We start from the raw sequence: 16,882 nt of genomic DNA, 5'->3' as shown, positions 1-16,882 counted from the left end.
GTTTGAAAGCTACACAAAAGTCATTATATTGCTTAATTAATGTTTTTTTTTTTTAAAGTGGTGTCCCTTTGCTTTGTTTTGTCCCCAGTGTAACATGGTTTTAAGCTATATACTTGGGGTGCTGAAATATGGAATAATTGGATCTACTCATTCATTCAATTCACTCATTTCTCTTTATGCTGTCATTTTTCATATTCTTATGTGACTCTGTTTTGATATGCTAGACAGAAACAGTTCTGTTAGTTAAACTTCCTTTGTAGAAAAATATAATTAATTATATCAGCAGTTATTCATATCTCACTCTCAAAGTAGTATAAGAACATCATATTTGGCTTTTCATTTTTATGTGTGTTTTCTTCCTGAAATATTGTTTAGTAAGCTCTGTGGTGATCAAAATAATAGCAAACATTTTAAAGTAACTGAAAATCCAAATTTTAATCTTTTTCTTATTTAATTCCACTGGCAGTTCTGCTTGCTATTTTTCTTATTCACATTCCTAATTTATTAATCTGATTCTTTGTAACTATTTCTTAACAAATTAATATTTAGCTCTTTTTTATCTCAACTTGTTTTGTGCATGCTAGGGATTAAAAAATAATTCCTCTACCCTAACTAAAAGCTCCTTTGAAATTATTTTAACATAACTTTGCTATCTCTTGTATGTATTGTTTTCTTTTCTTCCACTTTGACCACAAATTCCCTCAGGTCTCCGCTGGTTCATCCTCCAAGCCATGGATGCCGCTCGACTCACAACAGCCCAATTCACACTGCTACTGGCTCACGACTTACTCAGAACTTCTCTGTGTCTGTTCCCACTCTCATCTATACTGGTACGAGACTGCTCAGACTCCAGAGCTGGGGAAGCAGGCCACGGGCAGAGTGGCTGCAGAGGGCAGGCAGGCAGGTAGCGTAGGCAGGTACCACGAGTCTTTGCTTCCTCCTTTTCTCACTCATAGTCCGGCGGCACTGAAGAAATCCTGTATTTAGCCGCCGCAGAGGCTCTAACTACATGGAAGTGAAAGTGTTCTTCCAGCTTCCAAAGTCTCTTCCATAGATCCTCTAAGAACCCTATCTTGTATATGTATACTGTGAGTTTTTAGGAGAATCCTCCAGTATGTGTTTTTGCCATTATTTCTGCAGTTGGTTAGAAATAAAATTGATGATTGGACTCTAAGTGAAATAGCTGCCAAAGCTTCTGATTTGCTTATTTTCTTTATATACAAAACTTGTTACAGTAGGGTCTGTTTCATTCTGTGGAAGAGAGCTGTTGGAAAACAGGTAAGCGACTCTTCTGCATAAAATGCAATGTTTCTGTGTAGCCTATATTGATTTTCCACTCTGCTGTGTTTTTAGCTGTGGCACTCTTGATGCTATAGGATAAGGAAACATGTTTTTCTTTTCAAGATACCTGTGTGTGCAAATATAAAAAATACTGTGAATATTTACACACACCATTTGCAGTCATCATTTTTTCTTTTGTAATTTAAAAAAGCATTGTTTGTTTGAAAATATTTTTATTCATGTATTTATTCTTTTTGTTTATTTCTTTTAATGTTTTTTTACCCCCTTAGTCTGCCATTTCATGCTTTTTGGCTTTTTTACTTGGCTTATTAACTGTTTCAATGCAGATAATTACTTATCTGGAGAATGATGAATGGTTAAACAGCAATTGGATGTCTTTGGCCTCATACCCAGCTCCACACTTAAGAAATGACTGCTGGCCCTGCCCCAATACTTTCCTGGTGTTTAGATCATGCTGCCTCCGTCAAGTCCTGTGGCACATGATTACTTAATATTTCTCCACCTTCTTCTGGCAGGATTCCCTTCAATGAAGATCCCAATCCCAACACTCACTCATCAGGACCCTCAACCCCTCTGAAAAACCAAACTTATTCCTTTTCACCTTCCAAGTCCTACAGTCGACAGTCCTCTTCTTCTGACACAGATTTGAGTTTGACACCCAAAACTGGTAAGGCACTTCCACTCACTTTTATCCTGTTCAGAGAGTGACATTTTGTTGATTTAATCATACTGTAGATAAGAAGGCCAGGATTTATTTTTGCATGTAGTCATTTTCCATTTCATGCTCAAATTGAGAGGAATAACATCGTAAAGCATTTGGATAGAAAGTAACACTAGTAGCTTGCAATCCAATTCCTCATGCAGTATAAGCATTTTTGAATTCATTGTTTCTATTTTGGAATTTAATTCTAAGATTTTATTATGAAAAAAATCTTATAGCTGATATGGTTATTTTGGAGTACATATATCTGTTTATTAGCTTATTATTTAAAATATTTGGTTTTGCTAGTCTTACTCTCTAGGTTAGAAAATAGCATTTTTGCTTTACTTATTCTTGCATATTTGCCAGTGTATGAAATTTATAATTTTTCCCTCTCCTATCTGTCATTTTGTTAATCTCTGAGTTTTTGTGAATATGTTTTATGATAAAAACTGATTAAAAAATCAAATTAGTTTCTTACTCCTTAAAATAGAATTAGCTTATTTAAATCATTGAATTATTATTCTTAAGAAAAATAAAAAATAAATAAAACATTTAAAAGTTAATAGTTTGCAATTTTTGCAAATAGCATTTTTGTCTGGGAGTTTCCTTGCCAGATTGATGAAAACATTTTGCCTAGTTTATTTGCATTATTTTAAATTTTCATCTTTAATAACTTTATTTTTGTGTTAGACAAGAGATTTAGAAAATGACCCCAGATTTTATGAAAACAATGAAAAGAACCAGCACTACTTCCAAAGTAAAGAAAGGGCATTTTAAAAAATCCTATAGACATAATACCTATTTTTATAAATATAGTCACAAAATGTAAAGAAGATAATTATTAACACCTAATTCTTTGAAAATAATTGCTTTATTTTTACATGTATAATTATAAATAGCAACTTAAAATAATGTGATATTTGATAGTAATGGATGCTTTGGAATATGGCATCTTCACCATATTTCTGTCATAAAAACTGAACCATTGAAATTGTAGTGAAGTGGGTTTTTTTGTTTTGTTTTGTTTTTAAATAAAGACTGAGATTCTGGCCTTGAAATTCATAACAATGAAAACAATAAAGACCTAGGATAGCATTTGAAGAGTAAGTTTTCTTAAAATATTTTTGAGGCTTTGTCCACTGGTTGTTTATTTGTGTATTCCAGGTCACTTTTCAGTATTTCTTATCTTCCTTTTTTTTGCCATACTACAGACACATTTTGAAAGTATTTCCTTGGTCTTTCTGTTTCTTTTTTTTCATTCTCCAGAAAAGCCAAGTCTAAAGAAGATTGTCAAGTAATAAATTAACTGAACGAGACTTCTCTTCCCTTAGCTTTCTAGTAGGCAATCAATTGTACTATCAATGAAAACTTTTTTGCATTTTATTTTCTAGCTCCAAAGTTTTAGTTTTTAAAAATTAACTTACAAAAGAGGTATTATTCTCATGTATTTCAATATTTATAAGCTGTTGCTAAATTAATCATTTTGTTTTCCTATAACTATTCAGTACCTCAGTTGCATATTTATAGGATATTAACAGTTTTTAGTTGTTTGGCCTTATCATGGGTCCCAAAAAAATCTTTGAATACTCCTGAGGAGCATTCCTATTTCTCATGGAGATTTAAAGTGGCAAAATTATGAATGTTCTAAAATTTCTAGAGCTGTAGTTCAGCATGTATTTCATGATAGATTAGTTGTTTATGATTGATTTATTATAGGTAAATTGGAGAGCCAAAAAGAGAACAGAATAAAGTTAATAAAACTTAGACAGAGAAAGTTGTTTTTCTGTTTGTAGTTAAAGCTCTCACCCACCTTCGGATGGGTCTTCAGATGGGTTTTTAAAAAATTTCATATTGATTTAAATATTTTTGTAGAGTCTAATTTTTGACATTTTACAAGGTTTTATTTTCATTTTTTTTTTTTTTCAAGTATTCAACTAGTAGGAGTGGAATTTTAGAATGCTGGTGTTAGGATATTGATGTGACACCTGACTCAAGCCAGTTTTTACTTTTTTTGGTCAAGCTTTTTGCCATGTATGTTTTTTGTGATCCAGAGGGTATTTCTTTGGCTCTTAGGTACTCAAATCTTTGTAAATATAAACAGTACTGTGATAGGACTTGTGTATTTAAAATTTTAGAGGAAAAAGAAAATCATTAATGTACATCTCAAAGATGGACAGAAAAAAGTTAATATTTTATTTATTTAAACTTAATAATGGCAACTATCTGCTTAATGTGGTAGCAAGTGTTGATTTTTTTTGAATGGGTATTCAATTCAAATACTCATAAGTGGTATGTTTTAGTTAATAACATTTTAAGAACTATACTTTGACCACTTTAAATAAGTTTTTATATTTGAGACAACAAATTTCTGGCTTTAAAAAAATGTGGTACATTTTAGCTTTACACAGTCTTAAGCAAAAAATGGCAGGAAAGTCAGCTAAAAGTAATTAGAATGGCATAAAATCCTATGTTAGTGATTTAAAAAATTTTAATGAGGGCAGAGTTTGTAAAGGTTTTGTTGGGTTTTAGACTCTGCCTTTTATTTATATTATGTTGAATAGATGATCTTGCTGATGACTTCATATGCTTACTTGATTTGTGTATGCATTTTACAGTTCATTTCTACTGTTATGTTTTGCTTCATCATTGCTTTCCTTATCCTGCATTTTCTGGTCATCTTCTGAACCTGCAACTTTTCTCTGCTACTTTCCTCCACAGCACCTTACCCACAGGGGGCTAGGATTTACCTGTGTCCCAGCTCCCCCTCTCTCTCTTGTGGTTCCCTTCATCTTAAAAAGTCCTGTCTTCTCCTCTCGGAATCTAGCCTCCCCCCTCATCCTTCTAGCCTTGTCAGCCCAGTTCTGAGGAAAAGTGTTTCTTTCAGTGAAGAGCTGTTCCTGGCTGCTTCTGGTAGGATCATGTTATGTCAGCTTTTTAATCCCTTTATTTTAAATCATCTTTGAAAAAAATTAATTATTTCATACCATATAGAAGTATTGGGTGTTTTACACAGGATGTACTTCTTATTTTTCTTATTGGCAGAGTTTAATGGTTAGAATTATTATGAGGACATGATTGAGGATTACTTGATGGATAATTATGAATATTCTGCTAAAAGAATTTTATGTATTAAAAAATTATGTGTCTAAGGACACATAGATCTGCATATTTCCAATAATTATTGGATTCTCATTACCAGAGTTTCTGTTTTAGATGCTTTACTTTCTTTCCCTTCACACCAACTCCATTCATGTTGGACCTATACCATCATGTTGCTAAACCATATGGTTACATTAGTAAATTATTCTGTTTGAATCAGTTTAAGTCTCATTTTGGTGGTATTCTTTCATTTTCCTTTTTTTTCTGTCCATTGCATTAATTTTCAAGTTATTCTGCTCTATTTTCTGATATTTCATTTATCTCTACAAAATTACGTTTTATTTTATGGCTTTCAATATGCTTCATATAAAGATCTTAGTTTCATTTCTGTGTTTAGTATTGTATAGTCTCTAAAAATTATGTTTAGGTTACTACAAGAAAAATACATTTCTTTTTTATTTTTAAAGAACAGAATGGGACTATACACATGCTAACTTTTGTTTCCTTATCCAAGAACAGCTAAAAATATAAAAGTAAATTAGTTCCTTTTTTAAGTCATCGTAGTAAATCTGCCTGCATGTATCTTCAGTTTTAAAAGGTGGGACTAAACTATTAACTCTAGTTTGTAGAGTACTGGCTTCTCACCTGTCCCCTGCTTTCTATAATTCTTTGACCATAATTGGTCTATTAGTATTATCAAAAGAATAAACTAAGATAGGGAAAGAAATTTAAAATTAAGCCTTTAAAAAAATACATCTAAGAGCTTGGGAAATGTAATTCTTTCATCCATGACTGTGTACATTTGTGAGGTGTCTATTATATGTCTCTGGTTTTTTAAAAAAACTATGTTAATTTTTGCAAACAAGTGTTGAAAACTATGATATGAATATTAATACTGTTTTGTCATGAATGTTATGTTTAGGAATGGGAAATTATCAGAAAATAGATTGACTATATTTCAAAATTGCCTGAAATTCATGCTCTTTAGAGAATTTTGGAATATTTTAAATAAGCCCAATTAGTGCTTTATATATATATATATATATATATATATATATATATCTCTGTATATTTACTTTTAAACAAACATTTAATTTTCTCGTATTTCTTTTAGTACTCTTAAATTGTTAGCATGGTATAAATAATTGGTATTATATTGATTATTTTTTATTAGAAGATTCAACTTTTAAAATTGAATATTATATAAAAATTTATCACCTTAATATAATTTTATAAATGATTTTTAGAACAAATTAAGTCCAAAGCTTGCTGTGATCAGTAGGACTTTGGCATCTTGCTTCTGAAGAAAACTTTGTGAATAAAAAAAGTAAAATATGTGCTTAGTTGCCATCACAAATACTTTAAATGTTTGGATTGTTTTTAACAGATTTTGACTCATGATATTTATGAAGATGAATGCAATTAAACTGTCTGTTTCTCTAGTTGTTTTTTGGTTGTTATTTATGTATTGATGTTCTGTAGGAATGGGAAGTGGTAGTGCTGGAAAAGAAGGGGGGCCCTTTAAAGCTCTTTTAAGACAACAGACTCAGTCAGCTTTGGAACAGAGGGTAAGAGTCACTCAACATTCTTTATTCTTACACTGTTAATATGATTTTATTATCATGCTTCCATGTACTTATAACTTATTTTTATAAACTAGTTTTGGTCATGTATCTATAATACTATAATTTCAATCCAAAATATATTTAAGGTATCAGAGTAATTAATTTATGAATAATTACTTTTAATTTGGAATAATTCTATAAATATTTTTGTTTTGTCTTCCAATATTGTATTAGAAATAATCTATTTGGAAATATCCATTGAATGATGAAATCATTTCTGATTTTATATTAAAGTTATAATATGTAAAGGAAAATAGGTAATTTTCTAGAAAAAATTTTATTGATGTTATATTAAAAATAATTCTTTAGTATATTAATATATTTATTTTCTGAGATGATTTTTATCACTGGCCAATGTCTTTGGGGTTAAGAAATGCAGATTCCATATTTCTACAGATTAACATAGGTAATGTGGTTGTTCAGTATGTGAATACATCACTTTTAATTACTATAAATTTGTTTTATTAAATATGTTGTATGGAACAATGAATAGTTAAAGTTTTGGGATGATTTTCTCTTTTTATTTTTTTGTATAAACTTCATTGCTAAGGGAGGATCACCTCATAGGTTCTGTAGAAGGCGGGTATGTTTCTGAACCTGTGTGAGAGCCTGTTTCGTGTATCGGTAGCTTTTGTAGTTTTAATCTTGATCATTTAAATTTTATTTAAGCTGTTAACAAATGTTGCCAGCTTTTTTTCTTTTCATAATGCAAAGTTTTTTTTTTTAATTTAATAGCACTATGAGGCTCATTTTTTTTTCTGCTTAACTAATACAGTGCATGATTTTATATGTCATGTCAATTATTTTAAGGCATAGTTCCATAGCTTTCATTATGTCTGATTTGGAAGTTATAAGCGTTTACAGAATCTTCTTTTACATGTTCCATTTTATACTAGCATTAAATTAAAAAAAGATGAAACATAGTGAATGCCTGTAAAAGGATATATTTTATAAACCAAAGGTATTTCTTTTCTAGAGGTTGACTTTTGAGAAGAGTGTTTTTCAGATCCTATTATTATAAATAGTACAATAAGTAATTTTTTTAGACTTTTTTTCCTGGTGCTGAAAGTATGTGTACACACTGTTTGCCTTTTAGACGAGGCTGGAGATAGCAGAGCTGAACAAACAGAGCGATGGGGCTTTAGCAATACCTAGTTCTTTGCCTTATGCTCTGTCAGGCAGCAGTTGCCTTTCAGCTACTCTCACATCTTGCAGGCATACCAACTACTGCCATCAAGTAGCCCACCTAAACATTCAGACTGTGCATTGAAACCAAACATAGACTAACAACACGGGGAAGAGGGTCAGATAAAGGTGTGTGTGCCACTTACAGTTTTTAGGCCAGAGAGCTCTTACCGCCTCCCCACTCCCAGTTTTACACTCTCTCGAGTCCCGTACACTAGGAATATTTCCTGTAATCTAATTACCATTCTAGAAATCACAGGAACAGAAAAACTTGAGTTGCCTTGACATTTGCTATAATGAGATTTTGCTTGTATGTTAAGCCCATGACTTTACTCTCTGTACTAAGAAGTTTGAAGAGCACCTAGCTTTAAAAGAAAAATAATACTAATCAATGAAAATTGTTTTGGATTTAGTTTGGATAATATTTATGTTTTCAAATATGCTTTCAAAAATTCTTAAAATTTTGGACACATTAACACATTGGGCCTACATTACTAGATAATCCTCGTGGCATTAACAGCAAAGGTGTGGAGAACTACAGTTTTCACTTACAACTTTATAAAACCTCAGTTGGCAATATATTTACGTTACTGAACCTTGCAGTGGCAGTTACTTGAATCTATGAGCCTCCCTCTCTACCCTGTGTACGTAATAAATAGAAAAAGCATTATCTTGTTTGGCTTTCCCACTTACCTGTGGTTGCCATTAGTATGGGAAAAATATGTACAGAAGTATGAAGAATTCTCCCTGTATGTGTACAGATATGCCTTAACTCTGCCAAGTTGAACACTCGATCAAGTTGAACACATGATCTACTTATCATTTTATATATTCATTTTAAAATACTCATTTCTACCCCTTGCTACCTTTAATAAATTATATGACTTTTTTTTTCTTATGGAAAAGAGAAGCTTTATTTGTCCATCATCTTTTATTTTATGAGTTATTCAAGTAGCAGTTCTCAAAAATAAAAGCGTTATTATTTTTTTTCCTCTCACAAAAGCATTAAAAAATAAGTTGACAAGATCTTGGTAATAGGTATCAGATTATTGGGAGATGAGAAATAGAGATAAAACTTTTACTTAGATTTAGGTTCTGCCTATGAACTATTTGCTGTAAAGCAAATAGATTTATTTTTTCAATATGATTTTTTTTTTCACTTGTAAGAAAAATGAAGTTACTTTTTGATTCCGGGATGTATATTTTTCTTCAATAAAGAAACCTAATTGACTTAGTTTAACCTAGTATTTCCCAAATATATTTTACCATGGAGTCTTCCATTTAAAGAAAGAAACTTTCTTTAACTTTGGGAAACTTAGATATAAAGCAAAGTCTTTTGACAAATTATCTTTTTAGAAGTGGGGATAAAATTATATAATAAATCATAGTAGGAACCTGGCATGGAGTTTTATATCTAGAAAGTTTACTCTGGTGTCTTGAGATAATAAAAAGAATCTCTGATTTCAAAACAAATTGCTTAAATATCTTCTAAGAAAAATCCTATTTAAATCTTAAAAAGAAAATCCATTTTTTGTTCTCAGAATTTTCAACTAGCCTGTCTTTGAGCACATGCTATTAAATGATTTATGCTGCATGTACTTGGCTTATGTCAAAGTATCAACATATGAAGTCTTATCTAGGCTCCACAGGGCAAGATTTTTTTTTTTTTAATGTATTTATTTATTTATTTATTTATTTTTGGCTGTGTTGGGTCTTCGTTGCTGCACACGGGCTTTCTCTAGTTGCAGTGAGCGGGGGCTACTCTTGGTTGCGGTGCGTGGGCTTATCATTGCGATGGCTTCTCTTGTTGCGGAGCATGGGCTCTAGGCACGCGGGCTTCAGTAGTTGTGGCACGCAGGCTCAGTAGTTGTGGCTCGCGGGCTCTAGAGCACAGGCTCAGTAGTTGTGGCACAGGGGCTTAGTTGCTCTGTGGCATGTGGGATCTTCCCGGACCAGGACTCGAACCCGTGTCCCTTGCATTGGCAGGCGGATTCTTAACCACTGCGCTACCAGGGAAGTCCAGGATATTTTTAATATAAGGGCTTTCCAGAGAAAATGTCTTCTGTAGTACCTGGCATTCCCATCTGGACATTGAAAGCAGGGTGTGCTTGGGCTGATCTTAAGGAAGCTGTCCTTTTCAGTGAAAGAGAACCTATAGATTCATCAGGTATAGTAACAGACTAGAGATTAAAATCAATTCTTTAACTCAGTGTTTTAACCAGAAATGGCAAGAAGCCGGGTGATAAAATCTGTGGTTCAGAGAGAACCTAGGCCCTCTTCATCTCAGTTTTTGACCTGAAACACGGAGATGATAGTACCTCCGTCTCAGGGTGTGGGAAAGATTGTGAAGCATAGTTTGAAGCTACTGTGCATAGGACTGGCACGCTCTAAGTGCTCCATAGTAGTCACTGGTGATGGTAGTGGGAGGATAGGTATTTAACAGTCAGCTGAGGTACTGGCAGTAGCTCTTATGAGAGAATTGTCTGAAGATGCTAGTTTAGGTTGATTAACGATGCCATTTTAATTGTAGGTTAAATTTTGTGTGTTAAACTGAGGGAGTGTGCTGGATGAACTGGGGACAGTTAGGACAGAGTTTAAGTTGGTAGGGTGGGTCTCCGCCTCTTTGGGCAGCCATTCCCCTACATTTTCTGCTGTGACCGGCTCTAGAGTGATGCTTTCCGTCCTGTCTCTTTATCCCATCTTCTGAAATCTGGGGAGGAGAGTCAAAGAATCCTGAATAGAGAAATCATTTAGGTTCATTTTTTTCATACTTATCTGAAATCTTATATGCAGATGGTTTCCAGCATGGAATTTACCTAACTTATTTCTCAATTTTCGGTGGAAGTACTGTTTTCCATTTAGCTTACAAAATTTTCATTTTCAGTGTCTCTTACCCAGAATATTTAAAATGTTAAGTATCAAGATTAAGTATAAAGTGCTTTTTTATACTTGGCCACAGTAGTTTGAGGAAATTTAAAAACCTCCGTATTCTTAAAATTGAAAAAGCTTAAAGATCTAACTTATTAGGTAAAATACTAAAGTTTCCAGTAACATAAGCTTACCTGTACATTTCTCATTTAAAACTTATATTTTAAAAAATTTAGATGGAAATAAGGAGCTATCTTGACTAACCATTTTATAATACTTTTAAGTAAAATTCTCCTCCCGTCGTCTCCCTTCTCTTCCTTTTCCTCTTCCTATCAGCTGGGCCAAACCTGTCCATTGACTGTTTTTTTACTCCTTTTTTATATAGCCTAGGTTTTTCTTGCCCTTGTTCAAGATTACTTTTAAATTCTAATGAATTTATTTCTAAATATGTATGTGTGTATATGTATACACACACATGCACACACACATTTTTTAATACTGTATCTCATGGGTTATTGAGGTGTGCAGGACTGTTTGCCTCTGTGGTAAATGGCTCCAAGTTGCTATGCTGTGTGAATTATGCTTTGGCCAGTTCGTATTCTCCATGCTTTAAGCAGCCAGTCAGTAATCTTGCTGTGTTTAATGTGCCTGCTTCTAGTAGTATTCTGTATCTCTTTATCTCCCAGCTTTTATTTGCTGCATTTAATCTGCTGTGGGTCCAGAAAAAAAGATACCAATAGATTTTAGAATATGTTCCTAACATTATACATTTATAATTACCGTATATCATCGTATGAATATGGTCTGTGGGGATCTCTTATGAATGAAGTACCTGAAGTTTAGTACTTGGAACTGTTAACAGTTGTTTTGACTGTTGAGAGCCCTGATTTGCTTATTATCCAGTTCTCAGTTACGTTCTGAATAGCTGAGGCTACTGGTAAGTGACTTCTGGTTAAGTGAGCTGCAGTAATCTTGCAGCTAGACAGGTTGGATATTAAGTTTCCCTTACTTGCATCCAATTTGTGCAACGTGAGAGGCTTCTGTATTTGGGCAACCACAGGAACTCCCCTTTCTTTCTGGGTGTTGTTTCAATGAATTTCCTTTCTCTGCTTTACCATTTCTCTCTTGCATGCTTCTCTTTGTCTCTAAATTGACAAGTTTGATATCCTTGAGAGAGAAGGGGAGAATAAAGCCTAAAAGAACTTGTAGAATTTTATTGCCCCCCTTGCTGTCATCTGCATACCTCTCCCCTTTCTTAATACGCATTTATGTTTTTACATTTTTTTCCTGCTGCCCCCATGTTGATAGAGTAAATAATCTCACACAGTGATTCTCTGCCCACCTGAACTTGACATTGGCTCGTCTCTTCACCTTTCTATGTAGCTCTTAACCTGCTCTACTCATCTCTGTCTCCTCCTCCCTGAGTCCCCCATTCTTTTCCATCTCCTGCCCCAGACCTTCAGAGTCTTTACCAGTGGCCCGGGATAGGGTATGTGTGTTGAGGGAGAGTCTATGCCCACTGAGAAGTAGATGTGGGGTAGTGGGGCAGGCAGGTCCCCCCCCCTCCCCGCCCCCGTCTCATTGCCACTTTGCATCAGAATAGGAGATTGAGAGGAAGGAAGAGTGTGTTCAAATATCCTTTTTGTTTTTTTTGGGCCACGCCATGCGGCTTGTGGGATCTTAGTTCCCTGACGAGGGATTGAACCCTGGCCCTCAGCAGTGAGAGTGAGGAGTCCTAACCACTGGACCGCCACGGAAGTCCCGTGTTCAAATATCTTAATTTGGAACTCTGAGAACGTTTTTTTTCTCATTTAGAATTCATAAAAAGAGTGTTCGGACTTTGTATAACATATGTGGGAAAATGGATTCGGAACTCTAACATCCAAGAAAACTTTTAATTACAAAGCATCTGTAATGCATAATTGGTAGCCTTTTGTAAGGGCTAGAATTCATTTCCTTATGACAAGCTTTTTAACAAGCACATTTTTTGTACTTCACACATGGTCAGTTGTTTTCTTCCCCCGTTCTTTCTACTAGGAATTTCCATTTTTTACCTTGACGGCGTTTCCTCCTGGATTCCTCGTGCATGTCGGGGGAGTTGTTAGTGCACGCTCTGTGAAGCTTTTGGATCGTATCCACAATCCTGGTATGTTCTTTAGAAGTTTGTTTTCGATGTTTCATTTACTTACATTGTGATTATTAACATTGATATTTATAATTTTTTTTTTGATTTTTATAATTTTTTAAGCCAAATCTATCCAGAAAGAAAAATGACAAAGAAAGTATGAACTGACGCACGTTGCTCTAAAATATTTGCAGTAATCTTAATTAAAAATAATTAAACTAAGTAGAAGTATATAGTTTAGTTACTTTTGTATACAGAACAAATCTTGATTCATCTTTGGCCAAGGTGTAGCACTTTGAGGGAATCCTTAAGTCACTTTTGAGTCAGCTATTTTCTTTGACCCATGCAGATAACAAATTTTACAATTTGATCATTGTGGCCATTAGCTTAAGATGTTAATTCTTTTCACTAGCAATAACTCTTTATGGATTTTGAGTAATTTCCTTATTCATAAAAGAAGTATTCTTTTAAAATGTAATTGTAAACATTGTGTAGAGTACCTAAGAGTTTAAAAAAGGCAGCTATTCTCTTTGGGTCCTTGGTTTCTTTTATGTAGCTATTTGTTCCATATAAGTGAACAAGAAAAAATAATAGCTCACTTCTTTAAAACATGGGGTCTTGATTATAAAAGAGAAGAGGCATGGAAGTCCTAGTAATTTCAAGCCCTTGGATTAAAAATGCTTTGATGATTTTTCTAAACCTAAAATAAGCGTGATAAGTATGGTAGGAACTTTCCTATGTAATCTGTTCTCGCATCTCTCATTGACTAGATGCCCAATAACTTGCTCAAATCACTTATTATTTTGATGGCATACCTTAAACCTGAAGTTGTATTAATATTCTTACTTGGCACATATACAGATATGTTTTTGAAAATTTTAAATTGTCACTTCCAGTAACCTCTTCCTGGGGCTCGTACCGACAGCTATATAAAAGAGAAAAATGCTTTGAAATTATTGTATGCAAAACACAAATAGTAATTTTGAGGATACAGAGCATTACCATTCTTTTAGATTTTTAAGAAATTTAATCTGTGTCCCATGGTTTGATGTCATTTGAGTTAAGCAGAATGGAATTTTTCTAGACCCTGAACAGGATTTCAGAAAAGCAAGACTAGCTAGGATTATTTAACTCTAAAACTGAGCAAATACATCTTTTAAGCACCAGTCTTCTCTTTTTCTTCTCTGGTTTATTTTTTTTCCCCCTGTTCCTTACTTTTTGGGTCAATCTAAGATCTTATCTTCATGTAGTATTTGCATATTCTGCAATAATTAAAAGGCACGTTTAGACTGAGGCCAGTTTACTGGATTGAGTGACCTTGAGGACTATGCCAAGTTTCATATCTATGTGTTTAGGAACTTGAATTATTTGGAAAGTGCAGGGAAATACTGAGTTAATACTTGACATTAACTGGGTGACCCAAGGCCAGTTACCTGTGTTTCTTTGGACCCTTGACTCAAATATTTTGATAGATGGCACCCACCCATGGATCTAATAGCTCCAAAAATTCAGGAATATATTCAGTTGTTGGTGTTTATTGATGTCTTCTGTTTATTGAAAACATTTTGATGTCATCGTTGCTTCCACGTACTCTGAGTAAGCTGTAGAGTCTGGGAGAACAAATGAAGGTTACTTAACTAAGTTTAAGTAGAGAGCCATATTTTACATGGCATTACTTAAAAACAACAACAACTGCTTTTGGGGGTTTTCCATACTTGCCAGTTTATTCTAGCTGTGTAAGAAATGTAAGAATCCAGACCCAGGGAAGAAAGCACAAATCTTCCTTATTACAGAATATGTTTTGTGTACTGTAACTACAGCTCATCCATTCTCTTCCTTTCCTTCTCTCTCAGAATATTTTTTCAATTCACATGGAGAAATTCTCAGTTACTAATGTTTTATTTCCCAGAAGATTGTGGGCATATATATATATAAATACTTTAATGTTATATAAGTTGTATTTCAGCTTTGTTTTATTTTCAGTTAAACACAAATCAATTACATAGTCTAATGGTCGAGTTATTATATTATTTTGATATAGTTATCACATTCTTTGGATTGTTTTTTTTGTATGTGTAGTATGCATTACAAAGGAACATTTGCTTAACATTTTCTTAATCTCCAGGCCCCTTAAATAATTATTTATGAAAAAATTTTAATTTTAAAAAGAGCTGAATGTTAAAACAAAACAAAACTCAGTTAGCATCTACCATAATGATGATGTATTAATTTTATGACACTGAGTTACTCTGCCGAGAGAAAATTATGATGGGTGAGGTGCATGTGCTAATGTTAAAAGTGCTGTATTGGACTCTCAGATGAATCTTGCAGCTATTTTTTGACTAGTGAATATGGGAAATTTTCTTTTCACACTGAGTGTAAAAGGAAAAGTCTTATTTTAAAATCACAACCACCTACTAACTCTATGGGTTGTTATTTTGGAGTTATTTCTTTTAGAACTGCCTCTTTTTAAATATTAAGCAAACAGGGTCATACAATAAGGGAAAGAATGGGGTGGTTTTGAAAAGGTAATTATCTTTAATCAGACTTTAGTTAATGTTAGATTATGATAGCATGTTCCTTCTTCTCTATCTATTTCTACTTCTTATTAACTCTGCTGTCTGTGTCTTTCTAGTTCCTGTCAAGTGGTGTTGTCAATTGTGTTCTTATTTGTAGTGTTTTTTGGTTTTTTCCTACTATTCTGCACCTAAAACTGATCTACTAATTTGCTGTTTTGAACTCAGCCTTTGTCGGAATTATGGGTAACACAAGATCTTACAAACTGCTAGACTGGAATAGTTTCAATTCAGGTATTTTAATGGTCATTCAGTACTACATATGCTGACAAAAATTATGGCAGCTCAGTGAAGTTTTTAGAAATGTTCTAGATTAAATAGGCTTAATGTCAATTCAGTTATACAGATACATTTTGCAATACATATGTGATAACTTTTGTAATCTCCATGGAAATGGCAAACATAAATATGTGTTAACTAAAATGAATTAATCAAAACCATAGAAATACCATAAATTATGAATGACTTCTATTAGGTGATTAACTTTCAGAATGATAATTTTAAATTATATTTATTACATTTTGGACAGTTTTTTCATATCAGGTAAATGACACTGGCATTAGCTTTGTGATTAAGGAAATATTAATTGCTAAATATATATTATAAGTATTCAATGACTAGCTTAATAATCGTAAAGTATATTTAAACTTCAATTGAGATTTGATTATAATATATTTAGTGTTCTATAAATATTATAAAAGTATAACTTAGCATTTTTATTTATAATTCTAGAGTGTTCCAAAATTTAGTAAGTAAGAGCAGATTTTGGGGGGATTAACAGCTTTCATAAGCTTTCCTCCTTCCCCTTCAACATGAGAATACATTTTTTCTTTTTAAGTAATTTTACATATGAATATAGTTTGTAGCTTTTAAAGAAACTAAACTAAGATAGCTTTACAGCTGATGATGTGGCTTAGAGTCAAAGCCAATTTTTCTTTTTGATAAAAGCATGTTCTCTTAATATAAATATCTACATTTTTATGTTATTTCTATTTTAGATTTAAATTAAATAATAGAGCCATTTTGATTTAGTATCAGAAACTGGTATTTTCCTGTAGAACTTTTTCAGTTAATTGTGTCAGAAAGTACATCTGTTTACAGAAAAACAAAAACAGAAACACCAGGAGGCTTAGCATTTGAGATAATATCCCATAATCTTTTCAATATTGTAAATTTTTTTTGTTCTTAGGGGTCCAGGATGTAAGTTCTGATGTAAGTAGTGCATGTTTGACTATGAAGTAACTCATGTTCATCATGTAGATTTACCTAAAGTCAGTCTAGTACACAGTCTGATCAAGTCCAACCTTTGCAGATTTAGACCGACATCAATTGGTAAACCTTTGGGGAAATTACCTCTATTTCCTATCCAAGTTTTTGCCAGCATGTTATCACATTGATT

At 33.1% G+C, this 16,882-nt stretch overlaps 1 protein-coding gene across 25 annotated transcripts in view; it reads left to right on the top strand.

Annotated features, from left to right (window-relative positions):
• The window catches only part of C2CD5 (C2 calcium dependent domain containing 5), an 88,293-nt gene that overhangs the window by 27,341 nt on the left and 44,070 nt on the right, over positions 1-16,882 (top strand). For 6 of the 25 annotated variants that reach the window (XR_014233631.1, XM_082351927.1, XM_082351919.1 and 3 more), the window contains exons 8-14: positions 706-830; positions 1,236-1,278; positions 1,818-1,969; positions 4,724-4,915; positions 6,587-6,672; positions 7,280-7,312; positions 12,820-12,928. Coding sequence is in view for 24 of the 25 variants with exons in the window: in XM_082351927.1 (XP_082208053.1) it covers positions 706-830; positions 1,236-1,278; positions 1,818-1,969; positions 4,724-4,915; positions 6,587-6,672; positions 7,280-7,312; positions 12,820-12,928 (740 nt within the window). In the remaining variant the exon portion in view is untranslated. The remainder of the gene's footprint in view (positions 1-705; positions 831-1,235; positions 1,279-1,817; positions 1,970-4,723; positions 4,916-6,586; positions 6,673-7,279; positions 7,313-12,819; positions 12,929-16,882) is intronic. The other 19 variants (XM_082351918.1, XM_082351917.1, XM_082351915.1 and 16 more) reach the window with 9 other exon arrangements.

The sequence above is a fragment of the Balaenoptera borealis genome (genome assembly GCF_965194805.1).
Source record: "Balaenoptera borealis genome assembly, chromosome: 13".
Lineage (NCBI taxonomy): Eukaryota > Metazoa > Chordata > Mammalia > Artiodactyla > Balaenopteridae > Balaenoptera > Balaenoptera borealis.
The sequence above is the reverse complement of the archived record's forward strand: the minus strand, read 5'-3'. Positions and strand labels throughout refer to the sequence as shown.